This window comes from Tursiops truncatus, chromosome 15, assembly GCF_011762595.2.
Source record: "Tursiops truncatus isolate mTurTru1 chromosome 15, mTurTru1.mat.Y, whole genome shotgun sequence".
In the NCBI taxonomy this organism is placed as follows: Eukaryota; Metazoa; Chordata; class Mammalia; order Artiodactyla; family Delphinidae; genus Tursiops; species Tursiops truncatus.
In genome coordinates this window covers 46,649,131-46,669,401 of record NC_047048.1, presented here as the reverse complement: position 1 = coordinate 46,669,401, position 20,271 = coordinate 46,649,131, and the positions used below count along the sequence as shown (strand labels likewise).

Sequence of the window (20,271 nt, the reverse complement as noted above, 5' to 3'; positions counted from 1 at the left end):
GCTCCAACCATTGATCTTTGTTTTTCTTTTTCTTTTCATGGGAATTTCCCTCATTAAATGCCTGACTGCTTGCACCAGAAATCCTCTACTACCAAGTCTCAACCAATGGTTCAGCTGGTCCTTAAAGGACAAAAGGCAACCTAATGAGAAATGGACTTACATTGTTCAAAGGAAGGAAGTCTCTCTTTCCTCAAATAAGAGCAGGGACTGACAAAGACTCTCTCCCTTAACTAAACTTTAGTCAGGTTCCACCAAACCCTTTTTTCAACTAGGCCCCATCCTTGCCAGACCTGCATTGTCCAATTTTAGCAAGAATCCTGCTAAATCAATTTAGAGAGACTTTCTCATCCTTGCTATCTGGTCACTCTCCATATCTAATAAAATTCTGCATCCCCCCTCATACCCTAGGTGATATCTGACCACCCTGGCTTGCCTTCAGCAAGAATTGTGTGTTTAACCAAAATCTTCCCTCACCCCCAAAGTTTTCTCTTAGTAATTTTCCTTCCACTGATCCCCACTCTGCTCCTTGGTTATAAATCCCCACTTGTCCTTGCTGTATTGGTAACTGAGCCCAGTTCTGTACTGAGATCTCTTTTCCCTTTTTGTGGTAGTTCTGGAAAAAAACTTTTTTTTTTACAATATCAATAGGATACAATCTGGAAAAACAATTACTATCACATATGCACACTGACAGATATTTTAACTTTCAGCTGGATAAAGCCACTGATGTACAAAATGTGAATCAGTGCTTTGTGTACATATAGAATGTCTATGAGGGAGCAGTGCTTGACAGTTTTCTGTCCTATTTATCATTGAAAACCCAGGATATGGGAAAAGACACTTTGGGATCAGTGCTGGTGGAACACAGTTGTGTGAAAAGGAAGGTGGTACGTTGCTATTCAAGTAAAAGATGTGGCCTGTAATGATAATTTACATTGTTATATTTACAGAGAACACTTGGTGGTCAAAAATATGCCATTTGGTTTTGGTTTATTGTTGGAGGAAATACTGATAATTTTTAATACTATCAAATTGTAGTTTTTGAGTACATTTATGCCTTTTTGATATACCATGTGAGGAGTTGGACAGCAGGTAGGTATAAATCTGGCTCTGAGGAAAAAAGATGCTCATGTGAATTTTTAAAATGAAAGAGAGATAAAGATATTTCTTCATGATGCTAATAATTCTAATAAGACCATTTTGAGTAACTTACTTGAATGACATGTCATAGCAATATATTTATTTAATATGTTGAATTGTTTGAACCTTTAGGCTCAAAATGTCCCATTTTTAAAGTTTGAAGTTGAGAGATTATGATTTGTTTTAAGAAAACTGAACTGTGAATTAAATGGTTTAAACTTTGATGCTTTCTAAAACAATTCTTTAACAATTTCTTTACTTCTGGAAAAAAATACATGATTTGTTGCCACATATGTTTAAAAGTCTTACATGACTATAAATGCAATATTACATACATAATGCTTCATAAGAAAATGAAGAAATACTTTTTAGAACTAAACGCAACTAGAGGATAGATCAGGAATCGATTTACTCTGTCTCCCAAGTTGAAACAGTCAATCTTTCTGCTTTCATTTGTGATATGTTTATCAATTTAATGCCTGATGGAGTTTTTTTTTTTTTTTTTTTTTGTGGTACGCGGTCCTCTCACTGTTGTGGCCTCTCCCGCTGCGGAGCACAGGCTCCGGACGTGCAGGCTCAGCGGCCATGGCTCACGGGCCTTGCCGCTCCGCGGCATGTGGGATCTTCCCAGACCCGGGCACAAACGCGTGTCCCCTGCATCGGCAGGCTGACTCTCAACCACTGCGCCACCAGGGAAGCCCCGATGGAGTTTTAAAACTCATCATCAGTGAGAAGTCTTTATAATTTCTAGGTTTACAGTAGTCCAGATATCCAGAATTTTCTGACAAAGCCACCAAATATTTATTATCATCCAACAACCTTTAATTGGGAATCAGGACTTTCTAATTTGGTAAAAGTAGTAAGAATAGAAATTGATTGGTCATGGAACTCAAGGTCTTCTTGCTCAAAGTCTTTGTCATTGGACCAGGCATTGACAGATTAGTAAGAGCACAAACAAAATACGATCTCTTTCACTGATAGGGAATAATAATAATAATAAATGTTGAAAATATTTAAAAACTATTGTGGTATTTCAGTATGGATGCTGAAATAATATTTGTCACCTCTGTAAAACCTTTGTAAAAAAAGGGGCATGTTTGTTGAGAGCTTACTCTGGACCAAACATTATTCTAAGTGTAATGAACTCATGTTAACTGTAAAGGAGACAGTAATTTATGAACTGAGGCATGGCGAAAATATATAACTTATCCAAGGTCACCCAGTTGTTAATTGGCAGAACCAAGAATTGAACAGTTAGTCTGGTGGTAAAGCCTGAACTCTTAGTCTTTACCTGACTCAGGGAAACAGCACTCTAGGGGTCCCTGAGGTGGTCAAGTCAGCTGTAAGTGTTTTCTATTTTGAGGTCTTCTAAAGTCTTTCTTTACTCTTTTAATGTACAATTCTCCCACATTATTCTTCTACTTATTATTATTACTACTACTGCTACTACCACCAATGAATAATTGATTAGAATCCTTTAAGGAGAAAAGTGATTGCAAAGAAGGGGATGCTTTGGAGGCAGAGAGAGGAAAGATCACTTTTATGGCCACAGGTCATTTCCTTCGTCTTGGCCATTTTTTTCTTTGGTTATCGGGGCCGAAGACAATTTAAGTGTCTTGTAACCTATCACCTCAAATCCCCTACATACCTCATTATTGCAAGCTCATTTACAGTGTCTTTGTGAATCAATAGCATTACCTTCCCCCTTGAAAGATTAAACTCATAGATCATGAGTTTAAAATTTTTAAATTTATAAATCATCTTTCCTAAAGTTATATTAAAAACCTTTTTATGTATAGCATTTAATGTATTTTAAAACATTGATTTTATATAACTTCGTTGAATATATTTTAACATTATTATCTGTTAAAGAATACATGAAAATTCAGATTTTAATACTCCTCAAAAACATTAAAAAATATGTCAGGTTTTAGAAGATAATGTTTTGGCTTGTTTTAAATATACCAGCTTTCTGGCTGTTGTGTGCAGGACAGAGCTTTTTCTCTTTTCAATCTAGCAGCGCCCTCTAGAGTGAAAGGTTTATAGAATTTGATAAAGGAGCAGTTTCACACTTTCAAATGTGCTTGATCCATACCATTACGAGGGACAGCTTATTACTTAGAAGTAGCAAAGAGCTGAACGTAAATTTTTTTTTCTTATTAAATATTCTTTTCAAGGATGCATTTTAGGTAATTAGAACAAAATAGAAGTAAGCTCGTTCATTGTAAAAATTTATTTTGTCTTGGTAGTTACACATCTTTTTCTCATCTTCTTGTGAAACCAGTGGTACATAATTATATCTTAAAATTGATATTTTTATAATATTAATAGTAAACATTGAACTTTTTGTTGACCTATATAACATGCCTAAATTTATTGAATGCCTATTATGTATGTGATACTGCATTTGTATTGGGGAATACACAACAAATAGAGAATAAGTCACACCCCTGGTACTTATACATTTATTTCCACTTGTCTAATGTATCCGAGTGTGACCCATATTGGCTCTTGTATTAAAATTGTCTTTATTAAATTAAATAAGAATATTACTATTAATATATATTCCTTCTTTATTACAGAAGAAAATACTCAGGAAACATCACAGGTGAAGAAAAGTTTGAGTGAAGAAGTTTCTCTCTATAGAGGTGACATCACATTGCTAGAGGTAGATGCTATAGTCAATGCTGGTGAGTAGTTGATTTTTTGTGATGTATTCGTTATACTGTTACCCTAAAGCTGGGTTCGAGTCTTGGTGGGTGTCAGGCCAAAAGACACAACCAAGCCAAAGATTGGGAGAAGGAAGGACTTATTACTTGCAACAAGTAAGGAGAACACCAGGGATCTTTTCCAAAGCAGTGTCTCGCAGAACAGCAAAATTGGGGAAGTTTTAAGCTAAGGGTACTTGCGTACTCATGAAGGGACTTGAGTGGTGTATGTGTATTCATGAAGAGGCTTGAGCAGAGGAGAATTCAGAATAGAATTGGGGCAAAGGTCAACAGAGTCAAAGCTTTAGTTGATTGAAGTCAGAAAAGGTTGTCATCATCATTCCATCCTCCACCTTCATGGGGGCCTTAGTTCCTGCAGAACTCATACAGATTATTACATATATCCCTTGAGGAGGAGCTAGGACTCTGTTTTATCGCTGAACTATTATTTCTTGACTGCTTTTCCTTTGTTCTTGCATTCTTTCACTTCCCTTAAAATCATTAATTACTGAGACCTGTTCAAAGGCAAGCATTGTGGCCAGGCTTAGATCACAAAATGACTTAGGCCAAAAATGGCCTCTCTTAAGTCAAGAAAGCCATGCCTGGTTCTCTTTCTCTGGGGACCCCCTGCCCTATCTGCTTATAATATGAGTATTTATTATTGAAAAATATTTTTTCATAAATAGGAATAGAGGTATTTTAGAAAAAAATATCCCTTCAGGAATAGAAATATCACGTATTTACCTTCTTCATTAAAAACATTGAAGGTTTATTTTGTGTATGTGATACAGTTAACGTGCTAACTCTACATGGTATCCATGCTAAGTTGAAACTAGGGTACTGGAACACTGGAAAAGTGACATTGTTGGCAGAAAGTTCTTCAGAAAGAACTTTAGCAGCTGTATTATAGTTGGTTTAATGCTTGAGTTAATAGTTGGCCAACATAGAAACAAGTTCATCAGACTTTTTCTTCTTTTGACTTTGTAAAGAGATGATTGATCTACAGAAGACAAAAGTAAAATATAAAGAAATTATTTCCGCAATTTCCAAACCTCAGTTGGTTGGTTTCAACTTTTCATGCTTGTTTTTAATGCTTTATTTTAATTATTTTAGTAATTAATGATCTTAAGTAATTTTTGTTTTCAAACATTGGGAGAATAACAGAGTTAACTTACGTTTAATTTTAGTTTATTTTATGGGGGTCTGTATATTCTATATATTTTATTATGTGGGTGTATGTCAAGAAATACATAATAGTTGTGATTCTATAAAAATAAATATCAATAATAAGAGGATATTTAATTATTTCAGTTTGTGGTTTGTAAAGTTAGGCTCTTTGCAAGTTGAAAGTGTCAAAAACAAATCTAGACTTAGGTAAAAAGAAGAGGCTTTATTCAAAAAGATTATTATAATAAGGGGTCGAGGGTTATCTCAATAGGAAGAGGAGGAATATTGCAGTAGGAAGAACCACTTTGACCATGAGATCTATAAGCATCTCAGTTCAAGCAGAAAAGGGCTTTTCTTTTTCAGGGAGAAGTGAACAGGCTGGAATGAATTGGATGTGGGACAGTGGGATGAGAGGGTGGCATGACTGGACAGTTGATCAGGGAATGTTTTTCCTTGAGGCCAGCTGATTATTGGGAGGGAGTCTTTAAAGAGGGGTTGCTCACCTTCTATTGCTCAAGGGTGGCCCAAAGTTCAGGGGCTTGGAGGAAGGAGAGAAGCCTGAATAAATTTAGGTCAAGTCCAGTTAACAGGCATTGATCGACCAGAATGGTCAATGGGGACAAATAGTTCAGCTAATCATTTATGAGATAAACAATGGGAATTTGGAGTGTCTGTGTCTTGGTCTTGTCATAGGTTACAAGGGGTCATCGTGAGTTTTATCTAAGTTACATGGGGAAGAGTGGTTCTTTGCAGTAAGCTGTTTCCAGGAACACAAAGGGGGTGGGGGGTAATTTCTTGACAGTCTTTGCTTTCCAGGAGTACAGAATTCAGATGAAGTTCAACGTTGTCTCAGGTTTCCCTCTGGTGATTGAGTAAATTCACAAAAGATAGTAGGCCTTGGTAGGTGAACGGACAGGTCTCACGGAGAAGTGGAGCACTGTTCAGGATACAGCATAGTGTTGGCCAGCAGGAAGTGTGGAAGCCTGCTCAGCCTGTTCCTCTCTCGGAAGTGACTGTCGGTTCCTATGTGCTGTATCTGCTTTTCCGTAATTAGAGCTCAGTTTTTCTCTTTCTCTTCTTCTAATGCCTTTGTATTTCCTTCCTCCTCTGGGACCTCTGTAAACTGTAAACTCTTCATGAGAGAGCATGTGTCTGGGTCATTTAATCTGCACCCAATGTGAATCACTCCTTTTGGATACAATTCCATCCTCAGATCACCTCGTTCCTACAAGTCTCCCTTATATCTGGTCTCTATGGGCTGTTCATTTGTGGCTCTGGGTAAACAAGATGCTTTCTGTGATACGAGGGGCCTCTGGAGAAGACAGGCCCTTGGAAAGAGTCTCATCAACTCCTTTCCAGTACAGAGGTTTCATCGGATACTCTCGTAGTTAGTAAGTCATCAATGATTTATTTATTTATTTATTTTTGGCTGTGCCACGTGGCATGCAGGATCCTAGTTCGGCAGCCAGGGACCAAACCCGCACCCCCTGCAGTGGAAGTGCAGAGTCTTAACCACTGGACCACCAGGGAAGTCCCTACCAATGATTTATTTAGGAAGTTCCTGAAGTCTATAAACATATGAACTTTAATTTAAAACAATTAAAATTAATTAAAAACTATATATACATCACCAGCCTTCCTCTATATTCTTGTAATTTCCAGCCATTGATCCCAGTTCTGCCCTACGGAGTATAATCAATGACATTTATTTCCTTCTTAAATACCTTAAGACCATTCTCATGAGTTTTCTCTTTCTTGTTATTAACATAACATTGAATTTGCCATGTTAGCATACTTCATAATATCAGTAATTACGGTTTTTCCTGAATTTTGTTAGCTGTATACCTGTTTATCTCCTCACTGCGGCTACAGACTAGTGTCTTTTTCACTTTTTGTGTCATCTCCCTAAGCAATGTCTTGTCCTTATGTTCTTAATAAACACCTGATACTATGTATTTATTAAATTGAAATATATGCAGTTGGATTTGTAGCACCCATAGCACATTCAGCACTGGGGACTTGACACAGTGAACACAATTTTGGCTCTGATTTTAAAAAAACGATTTATTTGATATTTTTCTGATCAATCAATAAAAATAATTTGGGGGGTAACTTTTAGCAAAATAAAATAAAATGGTGCTAAACAGGAAAACATCACTAACAGGAAAACATCCCATCACTATTTTGATTCTTTGTCCTTGCCTGTATGTGTAATTTTTCGTAGCTGTCACTTAGTGTACAGGGGTTTGATGAATTTATATAAAGGCAGGCAGCAACTTCCAAAAACCATTTGGCACCTTTAGCTTACTTCTCTGGCTGAGATAATTATAATTTGGCCATGTTCTACATCTCACAAGGACAACCTCATCAGGAAGTACTCAGGTAGATGGAAAAGAGATTCCAAATATACAGTGTAATGACTCTATTTTACAGCTTTCTGCGGTGCCGCTTGTTTGCCTGGTGTGTCGGGAGAGGAACAGCTGTTAACCTTTCAGGTGAACAAGGCAACATGGCAGTCAACTCCAGAGCTGCCTCTAGTGACAGGGGAATGAGAGGCAATGTGCCCAGTCAAGGTGCCAAAGCAGCCCAGTCATCACTTTCTATCACTTGTAAAGCTCTCTTTCCATGTCCATATTGGACATGGGAACACCTGGTCTTAGTTGCTATTAATGAAATTATTTGATATTTAAAATTTTTTCCCAATAAAGTACTTTTTGAACTTTCTTAGAGTTCTTTAAATGTGACCCAGGATGAGCCTCCTATATATTATATTCTTCTCTGTAGGAAATAATGCATATTTTGTATATTTTAATAAAATAGATTTTGTAGGCAGTAGGGTACATAGGGAAGTAACACAAATTTTAGATTCAGGCAGACCAGGTTCCAATTCAGACTCTCGTACCCAGGGCCATTTTTTTGTTTAAACTTTTTATATTGAAATAATTATAGGCAATTGCAAAAATAGTACAAAGAGTCTTGTGTAAGTCCTGTAGCTATAGTACAATATCAAAACCAGGTAATTGGCATTGGTGCATTGCTATTAACTAGCCTATTGACCTTATTCAAGTTTCAACATTTTTTAACCGGCGTTCGTGTGTTGTGTGTGTGTGTGTGTAGTTCTATGCAAGTTTATGCCGTGTATAGATGCTTGTAACCACCACCACCACCACGATCGAGAACTGTTCTATTATCATGAAAGAACTCCCTCGTGCTACCCTTTGTAGTGGCACCCACCTCCTTGCCCCCCACCCCGTTCTCCATCTCTATAGTTTTGTCATTTTAAGAATGTTATATAAATGGAATCATACAGCATGTAACCTTTTGAGACTGATTTTTTTTATTGAACATAAAGCCCTTGAGGTCCATTCAGGTTGTTGCATGTATCAGTAGTTCATTCCTTCTTATTGCTGAGTAATAAGTCTGTTGCATTGATATACCAAAGTTTGTTCAGCCATTCACCCACTGAAGGGCATTTGGGTTCTCATCAGTATTTTTCTGTAACCAATAGAGCTGCTGTAATGATTCAAGTACAGTTTTTTGTACGTAGCAGCTTATAAGATGATCTGTTGACTGTAACTAGGCCCTTGTATAATTTTGTAATAAGACTATTGTCAGCGTTTTGGTCTTTGCTAGAGCTTGGGGAAGAATACATCCATTTAATTTATGGTTCAGTATTATATCATTAGAGACAATTTTAGTTGTACCACAATCACAGAAACATATTTTGTAGGAGATGTGATTTTTATTCATTTGTGGATTGTGGGCTGTATAATGGAAAAGTGGTTAACTTTCCAACTCTAATGGGTTGGCTTTGGCCAAAGGTGAATTCAGTTTGCCATAAAAAGGATTTTTGAAGTGGAAAGTGAGGAAAAGGTTTGTTTATTTTAGTTCTTCCGTTCCCCACCCCAACATGACAAGGAGAGATACATTTACATTGTAGTTAATCATAGAGGGCTTGATGTCAGATCAGTCATTATTTTAAATATGCCTCTTTAACTTCCTGGCCAAATGACCTTCAGTAAATTATTTAACCTTTCTGAGCCTTAGTTTATTCATTGGTACAATGGAGATAGTAATAGGGCCTACTTCATAGGGCTGTTGTGAAAATCGAAAGAGGTAATATATAGAAAGCACTTCACTCAGTGCCTAGCATATAGATACACTCAGTGCCTAGCATATAGATACACTCAGTAAACAGTAGCAGAATTATACTGCTTAGTTCTAATATCAGAAAAATGATTTTTTTTCTATCAGTGTCACAAGGTAAATTATGCATGTTCTTCAAGTCTTATGCACAGTTAGACATTTAACCAACTAAAAGGGTTTATCCTATATTCTACAGCTTTAGCTGTTATACTTACTTGAATTGTGTCCAAGAAAAGTTGTCCAATTCTGAGGCTTTATAATAAAAGCTGAGTTTCTGTAACATTGTTGGTAATTCATATGAACTAATGACAAAGGGAAATAATTGTTTTCATTTACTTTAGTGGTGTTTTTACTGCATTAGTTGTGAATGTCATAATCGTGACAAAAATTACGATAGTGACATGTGATTGGATAGATAACCATTTAATAGCTGGGTATAATTTAATTAATATAGAATATCTGAATATTTACATAGGCAAATCAGGTAGTGAGACTTCATGTGATGGAAGAAATGTTACTTTATAAAAGTTTTTTTAAATAATCCCCTCTACTTGCTTAAAATAAATGTTATTTTAATGTGCTTTTTTCAGTAAAGCTGAAATAAAGCTTATTTGAAATTAGAGTTCAGATCATTGGGAAAATATTGGGTGGGCCAAAAAGTGCCTTCGGTTTTTTAAATAAAAATAAAAGCACCTTTTTTATTTTCACCAAGAACTTTATTGAACAAACGTATTCACCCTTTTGTTCCATTACCTTCTGCCATTTTTCAGGCAACTTCATGCATCCATCTTCCCAAAACTTTTTATGTTTTTGAGAAAAGAACTATTCCAGGTACCTTTTACAGTCTTCCAGGGAATTGAAATTTTTTCCATTAAGAGAATTTTTGTAAAGACCAAAATAAATGGAAATCTGAAGGTGCAATGTCTGGTGAATACGGCGGATGAATCCGAACTTCCCAGCTAAGCTCTAACGGTTTTTGCCTGGTCATCAAAGTAACATGCGGTCTTGTGTTATCCAGAAGGAAGATTATGCGTTTTCTGTTGACTAATTCTGGACGCTTTTCATTGAGTGCTGCTTTCAGTTGGTCTAATTGGGAATAGTACCTGTTGGAATTAATCGTTTGGTTTTCTGGAAGGAGCTCACAATTGAGGACTCCCTTCCAATCCCACCGTATACACAACATCACCTTCTTTGGATGAAGATCGGCCTTTGGTGCAGTTTGTGGTGGTTCATTTCGCTTGCCCTACAATCTCTTCCATTCCACATTGTTGTACAGTATCCACTTTTCATCGCCTGTCACAATTTGTTTTAAAAATTGAACATTTTCATTACGTTTCAGTAGAGAATCACATGTGGAACTGTGGTCAAGAAGGTTTTTTTGGCTTAACTTATGTGCAACCCAAACATCAAAGCAATGAACATAACCAAGCTGGTGCAAATGATTTTCAGTGCTTGCTTTGGATATTTTTAATATGTTGGCTATTTCCCACATGGTATAACGTTGATTGTTCTCAATTATTGTTTCGATTTGATTGCTGTCAACTTCAACTGGTCTACCCGACCGTGGAGTATTATCCAGTGAGAAATCTCCAGCACAAAACTTTGCAAACCACTTTTGACACGTTTGATCAGTCACAGCACCTTCTCCATACACTGCACAAATCTTTTTGTGTGTTTCAGTTGCGTTTTTACCTTTCTTGAAATAATGCAGCATAATATGCCGAAAATGTTGCTTTTTTCCATCCATCTTCAATATTAAAATGGCTACACAAAAACTGACCAATTTTGATAAGTCTTTTTTTAAATGCAAGCTGATATGGCAGCTGTCAAATACAATCTAACAAAATTGTTTCGATTGAAGTTAAAGACAACTAAGTGCTACTAGAGCCATCTTATGGAAAAAACCAAACAAACTTTTTGGCCCACCCAATAGGTTCATTTACTCAGAAATATTTTGGACAGAATTGACAGCAACTGCTTGATACAATATGAAATGTCATCTCTACTAACAAAGCCCTAAAATTTTATTCTTCATTAAATTTCTGTATTATATGTTTCGTCTTTTAACATTTTGTTGAGCAAGACACAAAATACACGATAGACACAAACACACACACATAAGTGTAGAGTTCGGTAAATTTTCGCAAATTGGTATGCCTGTGTTACGCCATCTAGATCAAAAAGCAGAACATTATCAGTACCCTGGAAGAGCTCTTGGCATCACCTAGTATCTTGTAGTGAATACACGACAGTGGGTTCACTGTCCTCACTTTTAGTAGCATATGTTAGTTTTGCCTCTATTTATATTTTATATAAATGGAACCATATAGTATATACGCCTCAATGTTTGGTTCTTTTAGTTCATCATTATGCTTGTAAGATCGATCTATGTTGTTATGTATAGATGTCAGTCATTCATTTTCATTATTATTATGTAATATTTCATTTTGTGAATATGCCACAGTTTTTCCAATCTACTGTTGACAGCCATTTAGTTAATTTCAGTTTGGGGTCTTTTACTCCTTCAATGAACATCCTAACACATTTGTATGTGTGCATGTGTATTTTTGTGAATAGATATATATTATTTCTGTTGGGTTTATTTCTGAGAGTAGAATCGTTTCATCATAGGATCTGTGCATGTTCATACTTACTAGATACTGCTATCTACTAAGCATGCTCTATATCCATGCCAATACTTGATATTTTCTATATTGTTTTTAAGAATAGTACATGACATAAGTGAAGTAATAATTTTTTAATGAGTGTATAAAATATACTGACAAAATCAACTTTTTGACAAATCAAATTTTATAGCATTTTGTAGCTAATAATCCATCTTAAGGCTTATGTAAGTGAAGAAATAAAGTAAAAAATGTATATGTTATTTTCCTATAGCTGAGGATGGGATTTTTTTTGTAGTTCCTTATTAGGTTCATAAAAACATACATGTAATAAATTTTCCTCCTATAGGTAGCAGCACTTAGGAACAAAGTATCATACTATGAAAGTACTATTACTACTACTACTACTAGTACTACTACTAATTTTTTGGGGGGAAGACCAAAACCAGAGAAAACAGTCTTAGAAATGATACTCTCAAACCTACTTTTGGGAATAAAAAGCAATTTCAAAAAAAAAATTAATAAGGTCTATTTCCACCTGTGAGATATCCCACGAAGTCTGTCATTTTTCTGAATACAGATATAAAAAAATCCTTCAATGTAGTCTTAAAGTCACATTCAAAATAGGGCTATATAAATAGTTTGCTTTTACATTATAGATACACCTTATCAGTAAGACTCATTTGATGTCGCATAGTATTGGTAATTTACAAATGTGTCACATTTATTTTTTTCTGAATATAACACTTATTCATGGGTTAGAAAATGCAGAAAAGTAGAAAGAAATAAAATGTCAACTTTTAATCCAGAGATAACCACTATAAAGCTATAGGTTGTATACTTTACAGCAATACTATATGTGCTGTATTGTAAGCTGCTTTTTTCCCCACTTATATATATCCCACTTCCCACTTCCTTAAATGTTAAGAACGTGATTTTAAATGATTATTATTCCATTTTTTTATTTTAATAAATCTATTATGAATGTTCTCATACCAAAATTTTTATAAACATCTCCAATTATTTCTTCAAAATGTTTTAGTTAGAAGGAGTTATTAGGTAAAAGGCTATAATATTTTAAAAAATGATTTGATATCCATTGCTTCTTAGAAAGAATGTTATAATATGCTTTTTCAAGGGTGATGTATAAGTGCAAATTCTTGTAAATACCAGTTTATATCATTACAAAATCAATCCTACCAATTTAATGGTGATTAATATTATCCAATTTGTTTTATTATGAGTGATATTGAATGCTTTTTCCTTATATTTATTGGGCATTTGCATTTTTTAAAGTTTTATGCTCATATTCCTAAGTAGGTTTTCTATTGGACATTTGTCTCTTTTTAATTGGGGGAAAGCTTATTATATGTTAACAAGAGTAATATATACTCTTTGCTTCTACCTTTTAAATTGTTTGTTTAATTTATATTAAGCTGCACATAGAATTTACGCTCATGAAAAGGTAGTGGTGTATATTTTTAAATTATTGTGGCTTTCACATATGTATTCTGGTTTGGGATCCTGTGACTCCTTCCTCAACCTCTGCCATTTGTCTGCCTTTTTATTTATTTCTTGGTGAATCTTGTCCTTTTATTCTACCAGATAAATTTTAGAATTGTTTTGTCAAGTTCAAAATCAAAACAAAAAAGAAAAACAACCTCTATCACAACAAAAATCCCAAAATATCAATGGAATTTTGATTAGAAATGTAGGTTATTCAGAGAGTTTTGACATTTTTAACATAATGCATCTTCCTGTCTAGGAATGGTGCTGGTTGTTAGATTGATTTAAATCTCTTTTCCCTAATATCCCTCAGTAAAGTTTTATAGTTTTCATCTTATGGGTCTCACACAGTTGTTTTATCCTAGCAAGTTTGTAATTTTGTTGCTATCATGAATGGTATCTATTTTTTCTATTATTTATTTTACCAGATTATTTTCAGTAATACAGAAAAGCTATTAATTTAATAATTGCCCACCTTACTGCAGTTAGTTTTTGTAGCTTTTCAGTTGATTCTCTTGGGTTTTCTAGGCATATATATTGTTATACACACTATTTCTCTGCCCTTTTTCTTGCATTGGCTACTGCATGATAACACTGTTAAATTACTTGCTGTAAGACATTCTTGCTTATTCTTGATTTTCATGGGAATGCCTTTAGTCAGATGTTTCATAATTCATTCGTTCATTCAACAAATATATATGAAGTATCTGCTATATGACAAGCCCTATGCTAAGTGTGAGAGAGAAAATGGCGAGAAAAACAGATCATCTAAGCTCTTAAGTTTACAAACTAGTGGGAGATTGTAGTTAAACAGTTATGTGAATAAATATAAATTTACAGTTGACAGATTGAGGCTTTTGTTGTAAATAGCTTGTAAAATTTTGCTAATTGTAAGGAAGCCTGAGATTCTAACTACAAAGCATTTAGGCCCTTATTAGAGAGTTCACCCTGTCAGAAAAGTTGAACTACAATTAAAGTATTAACCACAATGAAACAGTTATTTTAAGTTTTATGCAAGTAGACAAAATAAAACTAATTTCCATTTCTTTCCATTATTTCTTTGAGGTTTTGTAATTTTTTTTTCTTATTGACTGGGGTTTATGTTCATATTGCTTTTTCTTAAGTTTATGCTTCTTCATATTGCCTTTTCTCTTTAAAATGGTTCCTCCATCTTTTAATCAGTCATTTGGGATAACTGACTATTAGGTAGTTAGTAGCTAGCTACAAATTACTTTTGGGGTGATACTGTTGAAGTTTCTGGAGCATTAGTTCTTAGCATGGAGATAGTAAGGTTCAGAAACCATTTCTTGCCACCCTCTCTTCAGATCCAGCCCAGCACCCATTCCAGCTAAGCCAAGCAAAGGGGAAAGAATTTCTACCCATCATTCTCCCCCTTTACTTTCCTTCCTATGCTATGCCAGGACCTGCTGATCAGAAGTGCTGATCAAAATCACCACTGTGGATAGCTGTCATTTGATCAACCTGTGAAATATAGTTGAGCAGACAGGTATGGGTGTAGGATGGGTGAGAACAATTTTTTTCAGGTGAATTCTTAACACTCGTTACAGGTTTAAGGGTGAGCTTCCAGCTGTAAGAATATTGGTGTCTTCGCTTTATCTAGTGCGAGGATAGACAGAAAACAGAGTCTTTGTGAGGATGGAGTGAAAGGTTAAATGTAAAAGAGCCTTTATGATGTGTTAAATTATCATTTCAGTTGTTATTTAGCTTTGCATCCCAACATATTTTTCAAAATATTTCTGTTCTTCGACCCATCACTTCTTTGTTTTTCTGATTTACAATTTTTCTTTCTGGGGGAATTTGTGGAATCAAACTAAACATTAAATACTCCAAGGAATTAGAAGATAATCCTCAAAAGAAAATAACTGCCAAGAGGTATGGATGGCTTCCAGGAAATTCCCCTCTGAGTTTTCAACTTCTATTTTTGACCCCTCTTGTCACTATTTTTAAGGGAATATCCCTTGGAGTTAAATAGTAACATAGTCCTCGAGGGACTCTGAGAGACCAAAATTTAAAAAAAATGCTGGGGGAAAGTGATCGGAACTGCTTGGGCATTTGTTCCATGTTTTCAGAGATTTTTTTTTTTTTTCTCTCTTTGGGAAAGGGAAATTTATGTTTTGTTTGTCACACATACTAGTCAATTGGATTTAAAAAAATGTTTTAAAAGATCTTTTTGGGTGGCTGATTACAAAAGGAATACACATTAATATTTAAAATAAGGAAAATATAAAATACAGAAAAGAATAAAATATTCTCCATAACGTTTCCAAACACATACATCATTGTTTAAGTTCAGCGTTTATGCTTCAGGTTATTTTCTTTTTATTTTATAGGTGTATTTTGAATTTTAGAAAATGCTGCTTAATTTTTAAAAATCATTTTTACATGTCATTTTAAATAGCTGCATGATATTCAGTCATACACATGAATGTTTATCTAACTATTCCTTTATTGTTGGAAATTTAGACTGTTTCGTGTTTTTTACTGTTACAAACAGGCTGAGACAAACATCCTATCAGATAAATCTTTGTAAAAAAATCTTTGATTATTCCCTTGGAATATAGTCCTTGAAGTGAAATTATGGGAGTATGAAAGTTTTTAAACTTTTGATGTATGTAACCAAATAGCTCTATGGAAAGGTTAAATGAATTTATTTCTCTCAAGTTAAAAGAGTATGTGTTTCCCCAAACTTCATCAATATTAATTTTGATGATTTTTTTTAACCTATGCCTTTGAATTATACTTCATTGTTTTAATTTCCAATTCTATGAATACAGGAAACGTAACTTTTGGTATTATCTTCTGGGATTGAATGCAGGATTTTACCTATAAAATTTTTTTGGCACCAAGGTACAAGTAACTTGGTTGTGGTAGCCTGGAGGCACTGGGTGGGGTTGGGCTGGTTGGAGGCCCGAGGAGAACAGTACTGAATGTTTCTCAACAGAGAAACCCAGTAGCTCAAGTTCATTGCTGCTGTTCTATTCCTGAAATTCAAGATGGTGGGGAAAGAGATGGACATTGCAGTACCTTGAAATGAGAGAGGAACTGGGTTTTTTTGTTTTGTGTTCACTTTCAGAGTGGTACCTAGGATCCAGCACAGCACTTAGCCCTGGGGCTATCTTACGGCCATGGCTTTGGTTCTTAGAGGTTGTTGAAAAGCATGGTTTCTCTGAAACTTTCAGCCTTTTCCCTATGCAAGAAAATCTCAAAGCCCACCCCTGGGGCTAGAATGGGTGGTAGCCTAGGTGCCATATAAGCCAGAGCACCCCTGCTTTGTAAAAAGTCTTCACATTTACTGAAAGCATCCCTAGCTTCTGAAATTGGATTCAGCCCTTTCATTGCTACTTTCCATGGAAGGGGAAGCAGCTGTGCTTACATTAGGATGAAGGGAATGGGGAAGTGAATTCTAATTCTACTGGTAGTTAATAAATACAAACACCATCTGCCATAGTTTGTCTTGTAATTGTGTGAGTTGTCAACAGTTGATTATAGTTAAATCTAGTTAAAAGCTGAACTTTATAATGATGCTAATTGACATTTCATGAGGCCTAGGGGCTTTCTAATGCTCATGTGCAACCGTATATGGAATCGTCTATGCTCTTTTACTTTCAAAATTTTTATTTTTTAATTATGTGGTAAAATTGAAAAACAATTTTATGTACACTTCTATTAATTTCAGCCAAAGAAAATGTATATTTTATTTGTTACATATACAGGTCAACTTAATTTCTACGTTATTTTTCTTCTTTATTTGTGACTTTTGGGGAGCTGCTTCTTGTGGGGCCTAAAACATGTGGATGATATTCATTCTGTTCTGCTGACTGAATATAATCGTAGTCATTTGGCTTTTAGTTTACTTAATTTTTCTTCAATGAAGGCCTTGCTTTACATGTGTAGGGAAAGGGAAAAGTGACACTGATTTCTTAATTCTAATCATTAATTCATATAAAAATTAGGCTCCATAAATAATAGTGAAGAAAAATAGCTTATCGGTAGAAAGTAAGCATTCTTATATTTTCATGATATATAAATCTTTAATTAATTTATTTATTATTGGAGTAAAATTGCTTTACAATGTTGTGTTAGTTTCTGCTGTACAATGAAGTGAATCAGCTATATAACTATATCCCCTCCCTCTTGGACCTCCCTCCCACCCCAACCCCCATCCCATGAATCTAGGTCGTCACAGAGCACCGAGCTGAGCTCCCTGTGCTATACAGCAGGTTCCCGCTAGCTATCAATTTCAGGGTATCACAGACTCTAGGTCCATCCACATCTCTACAAATGACCCAATTTCATTCCTCTTTATGGTTAATATTCCACTGTATATATGTACCACATCTTCGTTCTCCATTCATCTGTCGTTTGACATTTAGATTGTTTCCCTGTCCTGGCCATTGTAAATAGTGCTGCAGTGAACATTGGGGTACATGTATCCTTTTGAATTATGGTTTTCTCGGGGTATATGCCCAGTAGTGGGATTGCTGGGTCATATGGTAGTTCTATGTTTAGTTTTTTAGGGAACCTCCATACTGTTCTCCATAGTAGCTGTATCAATTTACATTCCCACCAACAGTGCAAAAGGGTTCCCTTTTCTTCACAACCTCTCCAGCATTTATTATTTGTAGATTTTTTGATGATGGCCATTCTGACTGGTGTGAGGTGATAGCTCATTGTAGTTTTGATTTGCATTTCTCTAATACTTAGTGATGTTGAGCATCTTTTCATGTGCCTCTTGGCCATCTGTATGTCTTCTTTAGTGAAATGTCTGTTTAGGTCTCCCGCCCATTTTTTAATTGGGTTGTTTGTTTTTCTGATATTGAGCTCTATGAGCTGTTTGTATATTTTGGAGATTAATCCTTTGTCCGTTGCTTCATTTGCAAATATTTTCTCCCATTCTGAGGGTTGTCTTTTCGTCTTGTTTATGGTTTCCTTTGCTGTGCAAAAGCTTTTAAGTTTACTTAGGTCCCATTTGTTTATTTTTGTTTTTACTTCCATTACTCCAGGAGGTAGGTCAAAAAAGATCTTGCTGTGGTTTATGTCAAAGAGTGTTTTTCCTACGTTTTCCTCTAAGAGTTTTATAGTGTCTGGTCTTACATTTAGGTAAAATCTTTACACTTCAGCAGTTTCAGAGGAACTTACTGATTTTTATTAAATTTGCATTTGGTCAGTAGCCCCCTTATGGAGTAAATTCTGTATACTTAAAAAGAAGAGAGTCAGTGTTTAATGCCTCAGTAAGAACAATATTCTTACAGCTCAGATTTGGTGCTTTTTGATTGACAAGTCATTTATTACACTTGGTGTCATATAAGGGAAGATTTTGGTCATTTTGATAAGAAAGAAAGGTTGAGAATTATTTTTCAGCATTCTTAGCTGGTTTTAGCTTTCTAGTTATAAAAGCAGCCAATGTTTGCTTTAGAATAGGGACAGAAATAAATATATTATTTTGGCATACTATCAGTGCAAAGGCAACAGCTTTTTCACTACTCTTTTTATTTTTGTAACTGTTTGAAGAAGCAAATTTATGGCATTAAATTTCCCCAGCTTTTTTTGACCTTGAGGTAAATCTGATTTACTTTGTTAAGTTTTAATTTTATGACACATCACATCTCTGTTGGGTCCAAAATTAAAATTCAGGGTAGAGGTATATTTTTCCACACTGGGATTGTGAACAGAATAAATTACCAGAAAATTATGTTTAAATGAATGTATAAGTGTAGGAATGTTGACTAGACTAGCTACACTTTCCCATCTAAACAGCTTGTTAATGTGTAATCAGTCACCGGAGTTGCCATGAACTTGGAGCTTAATGAACAGGTGGAGAAAGAGGATGAATCCCAATTCCAAGTGGATCTGACAGCTTATCAGGCAATTTCACTGATAGCTAATCCATTTCATTTGGCAACTTAATTTATCACACAGAATTTTCATCCCATGGATTTCTGGGTGGAAGTTAATTCAGAAACATGTCTGATCCATAGGGCTGAAGAGATCTGCTTAAACTTCGTGAGGACATTTAGAAGTAAGTTATTTTAAATGCATAAAACAGTTTTCTTTTACAATTCCATTTGTATTGAACCAAGTCCTCCTTAAAATTTGTAGATGGTACTTGCATTTGATGGTATATCAAGACAGTTAAGTAAGGTTTATTTGTTCTAAATTTCTAAATTAAACACATTGTTAATTTTAACTCATTGGTGAAAATAACACTAAAATATTATGTGAGTATAATTCTATCTTTACATATAGAAAAGTTACTGGTCGTGAATATGTTTTATAGCATGCATAGCAAGAAATAATGAGCAAAAGAAATTATTTCTTTAAAGCTTACAATTTTACATCTGCTGAGTACTTGCAAATTCTCTAATTAGACTGATTTACAGCTCATTATTTTACTTGAAAATATCTCTTATGGCAATATTCTTTGACAGAAAGGAAGAAATGTAACCTACCTCTCATAGCTCACACTCGGGTGCTTAGAATTTGCAAGAACGAGGCTTATTAATTGGGCTTAGCTTAGGACCTGGCTATGGTTTAAAATAACTTCAAAACCAGAAGCATATTTTCTTCACTTTTTAAAGACTTGATTTATAGTGTATAGAAAGTTAAATTGAATATTGATCCTTAAAAAGCAAATGTGTCCTGTAAAAATGATGGAACAAAAGAACACAATATAAGATGACAGAGTGATTGATTGTCCATGGCCTGGAGACAGCCTCTTCCTTAGATGTCATCTTTACTGGGCATCTATAGCTCTGAGAGGGTGATGGGGGTGAAGTGTTAGGCGAGATTAGTTGCACTCTGGCATGAACTGTTACATTTTATAAGAAGATTGAGGAAGGCTGGTAACAAATCATTTCTAAGAAGGAATTTGAAGAATGAGGACTGGAGCTCAAGATCAATAAGATCTATGATATAACTCCAGGAGGGGACACCAGGGAATTCCTTATAATTTCTCAAGC

At 35.0% G+C, this 20,271-nt stretch overlaps 1 protein-coding gene across 2 annotated transcripts in view; it reads left to right on the top strand.

The window, feature by feature from the left end:
- Positions 1–20,271, top strand: part of MACROD2 (mono-ADP ribosylhydrolase 2) — a 2,000,643-nt gene that overhangs the window by 87,588 nt on the left and 1,892,784 nt on the right. For both annotated transcript variants that reach the window (XM_073792642.1, XM_033840110.2), the window contains exon 3: positions 3,723–3,830. In XM_073792642.1, the coding sequence (XP_073648743.1) occupies positions 3,723–3,830 (108 nt within the window). The remainder of the gene's footprint in view (positions 1–3,722; positions 3,831–20,271) is intronic.